The sequence below is a fragment of the Nicotiana tomentosiformis genome, chromosome 3 (assembly GCF_000390325.3).
Source record: "Nicotiana tomentosiformis chromosome 3, ASM39032v3, whole genome shotgun sequence".
Classification (NCBI taxonomy): Eukaryota; Viridiplantae; Streptophyta; class Magnoliopsida; order Solanales; family Solanaceae; genus Nicotiana; species Nicotiana tomentosiformis.
In genome coordinates this window covers 86,364,001-86,371,470 of record NC_090814.1, presented here as the reverse complement: position 1 = coordinate 86,371,470, position 7,470 = coordinate 86,364,001, and the positions used below count along the sequence as shown (strand labels likewise).

Genomic DNA, 7,470 nt, shown 5'->3' with positions numbered 1-7,470 from the left:
AGGCCGAGGTAGAGCTCAGTCCAGAGCTCGAGCAGCTGCACTTGTTATAGAACCTCAGGTGGACCTTTAGGAGGAAGTTCCAGTTCAGAATGTACCAGCTGGACCAGTTCAGGTCCCGGAAGGATTCATAGCTACTCCAGTGCTTTAGGACACTCTAGTCCGTTTGGTGAGTCTTATGGAGGGCGTGGCCCAGAATGGTACCAGCCATTTCACAGGCTGGGGGAGGAGCACAAACTCCCACTACTCCCGCTCCGGAGCAGATAGCTCCCCAGAATCAGGCTCCAGCAGCCCCGCCAGTTGGGATAGTTCAGCCAGTTGTTGCGGCACAGACCGGTGATAGGCCCGCCATGTCTTTTGAGGCCTTATTGAGACTGGATAAGTTTACCAAGCTCTTCCCAGTTTGCTTTAGTGGTACACCTTCTGAGGACCCACAAGATTATCTTGAATGTTGCCATAAGGTGTTGCGGAACTTAGGCATAGTCGAGACAAATGGGGTTGACTTTGCTGTGTTTAAGATGACGGGTTCCGCCATGAGGTGGTGGAGGGATTATACATTGACTAGACCAGTTGGATCGCCTACACTTACTTGGGAGCAATTCTCTCAATTATTCCTGGAGAAGTTCCTTCCTATCACACTGAGAAAGGAATTCCGCAAGCATTTTGAGCGTCTACAGCAGGGCAGTATGACTGTTACTCAGTACGAGTCCCGTTTTGTGGATTTGGATTGCCATGCTCTCCTCTTACTACCTACTGAGGGAGAGAGGGTGAGGAGGTTTATTGAGGGACTCACTCACCCTATCAGGCTTCAGATGGCCAAGGAGACTGGAAGTGAGATTTCTTTTCAGGCAGCTACTAATATCGTGGGGAGGATCAAGACGGTTCTTGCACAGGAGAGGGGCAGAGGTCTGATAAGAGGCCTCGTCAGTTTGGTGGTTTCAGTGGTGACTTGTCTGGAGGCAGGGGTAATTTTGGTAGGGGTCATCCTCCCAGACCGTTTCATTCAGCACTTCATGCATCTCACAGTGCTTCAGGGAGTCACGGTCCTATTATGCCTTACTATGGGCAGCCAGCATTCAGTTCACATTCAGCTCCTATCAATGCACCGCTACTCCAGAGTTACTACAGCGGTTATCCGGCCCATTTGGGTTAGCTTCAGCTTCAGCAGCCACGGCATCAGGATGGGTGTTATGAGTGTAGGAACATTGGCCACATCAGGAGGTATTTCCCTAGATTGGCGAGTAACAGATCTCGATAGGATACACGTGCCATTATACCGGCACCGGTTGCTTCACCTCCTGCTCAGCCAACTAGAGGTAGGGGTCAGGCAGCTAGAGGTGAAGGTCAGGCCATTAGATGTGGAGGTCAGACCGTTAGAGGTGGAGTCCATCCAGTTAGAGGCCATCCTAGAGACGCAGTTCAGAGTGGTGGGGCTCAGCCCTGATTTTATGCTTTTCCAGCTAGGCCTGAGGCCGAGTCATCTGATGTTGTGATCACAGGTATTATTTCAGTTTGCCATAGAGATGCTTTAGTTCTATTTGATCCAGGATCTACTTATTCCTACGTATCCTCCTATTTTGCTTCATATTTGGTTGTGCCTTGTGATTCTCTGAGTACTTTTGTGTGTGTATCTACACCGGTGGGAGACTCTGTTATAGTAGATCATGTCTATCGTTTGTGTGTGGTTTCTATTGGTAGTCTTGAGACTAGTGTGGATCTTCTACTTCTTGATATGGTAGATTTTGATATCATCTTGGGTATGGATTGGCTATCACCTTATCATGCTATATTGGATTGTCATGCCAAGACAGTAACTCTAGCCATGCCGGGGGTTACCTCGGTTAGAGTGGAAAGGAATTCCTGGTCATTCTGTCATCAGGGTTATTTCTTATATGAAAGCTCGTCGTATGGTAGAGAAAGGGTGTCTAGCCTATTTGGCTTATATTCGCGATCCCAGTGCGGATATTCCTTCTATGGACTCAGTACCACTTGTTCGTGAATTTCCAGAAGTATTTCCTGTAGGTTTTTCGGGGATGCCACCCGACAGAGATATTGACTTCTGTATTGATTTGGCTCCGGGCACTCAGCCCATTTCTATTCCACCACATCGTATGACCCCACCGGAGTTGAAAGAATTGAAGGAGCAGTTACAAGACTTGCTTGATCAGGGATTCATTAGACCCAGTGTCTCGCCCTGAGGTGCACTAGTATTATTTGTAAAGAAGAAAGATGGTTCTATGCGAATGTGTATAGATTATCGGTAGCTGAACAAAGCTACTATTAAGAACAAATATCCACTGCCAATAATTGATGATTTATTCGATCAGCTTTAGGGTGCCAAGGTATTTTCGAAGATCGATTTGAGGTCTGGTTACTATCAGTTGAAGATTAGGGCATCCAATGTCCCTAAGACAGCTTTTCGGACTCGGTATGGGCATTACGAATTCCTAGTGATGTCATTTGGGTTGACAAATACCCCATCAACATTTATGGATTTGATGAATCGGGTGTTTAAGCCATATTCGGATTCTTTTGTGGTTGTATTCATTGATGATATCTTGATTTACTCTAGTAGTCGAGAGGAGCATGAGCAACATCTTCGGAGTGTGCTTCAGACTTTGAAGAAAAATCAGTTATATGCCAAATTTTCAAAATATGAATTTTGGTTAGACTCAATTACCTTTTTGGGGCATGTTGTATCGGCAGAAGGCATAAAAGTGGATCCTAAAGAAGATTAAGGTTGTTCAGAATTAGCCTAGACCTACTTCAGTTACAGAGATCCGGAGTTTCCTGGGTTTAGCAGGTTATTATCATCGGTTCGTGGAAGGGTTTTCATCTATAGCAATTCCATTGACCAGACTGACCCAGAAAGGTGTCCCATTCAGATGGTCAGACGAGTGTGAGTTGAGCTTTTAGAAGCTCAAGACTGCTTTGACTACGGCGCCAGTGTTGGCATTACCCACAGGTTCAGGATCGTATACGGTATATTGTGACGCATCTCACATTAGACTTGGTGCAGTATTAATGCAAGATATCAGGGTGATTGCATATGCGTCACGGCAGTTGAAAGTTCACGAGAATAATTATCATGTTCATGACTTAGAACTGGCAGCCATTGTTCATGAACTGAAAATTTGGAGGCATTACCTCTACGGTGTCTCGTATGAGGTATTTACTAATCATCGTAGCCTTCAGTATCTGTTCAAACAAAAGGATCTTAATTTGAGGCAGAGAAGATGGTTGGAGTTGTTGAAAGACTATGATATCACCATTTTGTATCACCTCGGAAAGGCCAATGTGGTGGCGGATGCTTTGAGTAGAAAGGTTGTGAGTATGGGCAGTCTTGCGTATATTCCGTTTGGTGAGAGGCCATTAGCTGCAGATGTTCAGACGTTGGCTAATCAATTCGTGAGGTTAGATGTTTCAGAACCCAGCTGGGTTCTAGCTTGCAAAATCGCTCGGTCTTCTTTATATGAGCGCATTAGAGAGAGGCAATATAATGATCTTCATTTACTTGTCCTTAAGGACACGGTGCGGCACGATGATGCCAAACAAGTTTTTGTAGGGGAAGATGGAGTTCTGCGAATGCAGGGTCGTATTTGTGTGCCTAATGTTGACGAGCTTCGTGAATTAATTCTTGAAAAGGAACACAGTTCCAGTATTTTATTCATCCAGGTACCGCCAAAATGTATCAAGATTTGCGGCAACATTATTGGTGGAGGAGAATGAAAAAATATATAGTTTCATATGTAGCTCGGTGACTGAATTGTCAGCAAGTTAAGTACGAGCATCAGAGACCTGGTGGTTTGCTGAATGGAAATGGGAGTGTATCACTATGGATTTTGTTGTTGGACTCCCACAGACTCAAAGAAAATTTGATGCAGTTTGGGTCATTGTAGACAGGTTGACCAAGTCAGCATATTTCATTCCAATGGCAGTTACCTATTCTTTAGAGAGGTTAGCTGAAATTTACATTTGTGAGATTGTCCACCTACACGGTGTGCCCGTGTCTATTATTTCAGATCGAGGTATGCAGTTTACCTCACATCTCTGGAGGGCTGTACAATGTGAGTTAGGCACGCGGGTTGAGTTGAGTACAACATTTCATCCACAGACAGACGGACAGTCAGAGCGCACCATTCAGATATTGGAAGATATGCTCCGTGCTTGTGTTATAGACTTTGGAGGTTCTTGGGATCATTTCTTTCCACTTGCGGAGTTTGCTTATAATAATAGCTACCGGTCGAGCATTCAGATGGCTCTATATGAGGCATTATACGGGAGGCGATGTCGTTCGCTAGTTGGATGGTTTGAACCGGGAGAGGCTCGGTTATTGGGTACCGATTTGGTATAAGATACCTTGGATAAGGTCAAGATTATTCAGGATTGACTTCGCACAACTCAGTCTAGGCAAAAGAGTTATGCCGACCGTAAAGTTCGTGATATTGCATTCATGGTTGGAAAAAGAATATTGATCCGGGTTTCACCTATGAAAGGTGTTATGAGGTTCGGAAAGAAGGGCAAGTTGAGCGCTAGGTATATCGGACCCTTTAAAGTTCTTGAAAGGGTAGGTGAAGTAGCCTACATGCTTGAATTACCACCTAGTTTATCAGCGGTTCATCCGGTGTTCCATGTATCTATGCTCCGAAAATATCATGGTGATTCGTCCCATGTATTAGATTTCACCTCAGTCCAACTGGACAAAGATTTGACTTACGAGTAGGAGTCGGTGCCTATTCTAGCCCGGCAGGTCTAGCAGTTGAGATCTAAGAGTTATCCGTTAGTTCGGGTGTAATAGAGAGGTCAGCCGGTAGAGGCATTTACCTGGGAATCCGAGTCAGATATGCGGAGTAAATATCCACACTTATTCACCAGCTCAGGTACTTTTTCTAACTTCGTTCGAGGACGAACGTTTGTTTTAGAGGTGGAGAATGTGATGACCCAAAATGTCATCTTTAAATTTAATAAGTAATTCTGTGTTCTACGACCTCGAAAAGCACTATTTTTCACTCCTCGACTTACGTGCGCAGTCCGTACAATTTTTCAAAAAAATTTTGTGTGAAAAATGGATTAAAATGTGAAATAGAGCTTTAAAACTCAACTGAGTTGACTTTGGTCAATATTTTGAGCAAACGGACCCGGATCAGTGTTTTGACAATTTCGGTAGGTCCGTATCATGACTTGGGACTTGGGCGTATGCCCGAAATCGAATTCTGAGGTCCCTAACCCGAGATATGGAATTTTGATGAAAAATTAAAAGTTTGAAAGTTTAATGATTTTTAAGAATCTACTGATGTTGGATTTATTGACACCGGGTCCGTATTTTGGTTCTGAAGCCCGATATAGGTCCACTATAATATTTATGAATGAAAATGGGGTTTCGGCCCATTTTCAACCATTTCTAATTTTTGAGCTCGGGTAAGGCGATTCTTGGGCGATTTTCACAGGAAAACATTGGGGTAAGTGTTCCTTATCCTTTATTGATTATATTTCATGATTTCGTACTCTTTTATACCATGAATCCGTGAATTTAGGGAAGAAAAATTAGATTTTTATAAAATCTTCCAAAAACGGAAATTTAAGATTTGAAGGTCTATTTGATATCGGAATTGGATAATTTTTGTATGGTTGAACTAGTAACGGAACGGGTGTTCGAATACCACGAGTTTTTCCGAAATTTGAGATGTGGGTCCCACTGTCGAATATTTAAATAAATTTCAGATTTTTATCCGGAAAATTATTAAATTCATATGGAATTAATTCCTATGATTCATATTGAGTATATCGAATTGTTTGTGAATAGATTTGAAGCTTTTGGAGACAAATTTAAAAGGAAAAGCTTTGGTCGAGTAATTGATTGGAATTTGCAAAGCGAGGTAAGTGTCGTGATTAACCTTAACTTGAGAGAATAGAACCCTTAAACTATTTGTTATGTGAAATGCATGTGAACAACATATAGGCGAGGTGACGAGTGTCTATACGTCGTCAAATTAATTATTTGCATATTTACTTAAAAAATAATAAATTATTTTAATCATGAATTAATTGTTATAATAATTGTTTCTTTCCTATTCTTTGACAAATATTAATTCTTGAATTCCTGCAATAATTGTTACATGCTATTTGATTTATGTGTATTAATTGCTACTTGACATTTAGCATATTTAACATTAAACTGCCTATTTTCTCCCTGGTTTCCTTAATAAATTGCTATTTATCATTGTTTGTTTCATAATTAAATTATAATTATTGTATATTTGTTGTTTTAAAAAATTTATATTAATCATTGCATTCATTGGGGTAATTTCTTCTATAAGAATTGGTAAATGAATATATTGGAGGATCAGGTTGCACGCCGCAACAAAATTGATTGAAATGAATATATTAGAGGATCGGGTTGCACGCCGCAACAGACTTATTAAAAGTCTATATTGGAGGATCGGGTTGCACGCCGCAACAGACTTATTAAAAGTCTATATTGGAGGATCGGGTTGCACGCCGCAACAGACTTATTTAAAAGTCGATATATATATATATATATATATATATATATATATATATATATATATATATATATATATATTGGGGGATCGGATTGCACGCCGCAACAGACTTGATTGAAATGAATATATTGGAGGAGCGGGTTGCACGCCTCAATAGAATTGAATATGAATATATTGTGAGAGCGGGTTGCACGCTGCAACGGAAATTGATGGAAATGATAATTGGTTATGACTGCTGAGTTGGCTTCAATTATTATAAATGAGTTACCTGATTTATTTCTATTATTTGTTGTTGTTACTAATATTGCGTACAGGTTAATGTAAGTGACTCGCCCTAGCCTCATCACTACTTCGTCGAGGTTAGGCTCATCACTTACCAGTACATGGGGTCGGTTGTACTGATACTACACTTTGCATTTCTTGTGCAGATTTTGGAGTTGGTCCCAGCGGTGTACCATAAACTTACTCGGATTTTAGCTACCAGAGGAGACTTGAGGTATAGTTGCATGGCGTCCGCAGTTCTGAAGTCCCCGTCTATTTTACTTTTGCTGTGTGTTTATTTCCAGATAGCTTATTTATTTCAGACCTTTATTTGTATTATTCTAGAAGCTCGTGCACTGGTGACACCAATTCTAGGATGGTATTTAGAAACCGTTATTTGTATGGATTAATCATTATATTTCGGACTTTACTTCCGAAATTGTTTCAATTATTATTAATAAATTTAAAAATTATTTTAAAATAGATAATATTATTCTAACATTGACTTGCCTAGCAAGTGAAATGTTAGGCGCCATCACGGTCCGAAGGTAGAAATTTCGGGTCGTGACACTTTCAAATACAGCAGTTTAAGTCAAATCAATTTTATACAGTTCATGTCCATGTAATCCGGATATATAATCTTTCAGAGAATTTCACAACAATGACAAATAGAAATTAAATGCAACAACAAATGAAAAGCAAGTACAGC

The 7,470-nt window shown here is 41.0% G+C and overlaps 1 protein-coding gene across 1 annotated transcript; it reads left to right on the top strand.

Annotated features, from left to right (window-relative positions):
• Positions 1-515: 515 nt before the first annotated feature.
• On the top strand, positions 516-6,960 carry LOC138908127 (uncharacterized). The gene is made up of 2 exons (XM_070198768.1): positions 516-903; positions 6,929-6,960. The coding sequence occupies exons 1-2, from the start codon at positions 516-518 to the stop codon at positions 6,958-6,960; spliced, it is 420 nt and encodes a 139-aa protein (XP_070054869.1).
• The last annotated feature ends 510 nt before the right edge of the window (positions 6,961-7,470 follow it).

Bases quoted from the DNA above. Each gene is read 5' to 3' on its own strand.
- LOC138908127 (XM_070198768.1), top strand. From the start codon at position 516: ATGACGGGTTCCGCCATGAGGTGGTGGAGGGATTATACATTGACTAGA. The intron at 904-6,928 runs GTCTGATAAGAG...TTTCTTGTGCAG, and splicing joins TGCACAGGAGAGGGGCAGAG to ATTTTGGAGTTGGTCCCAGC.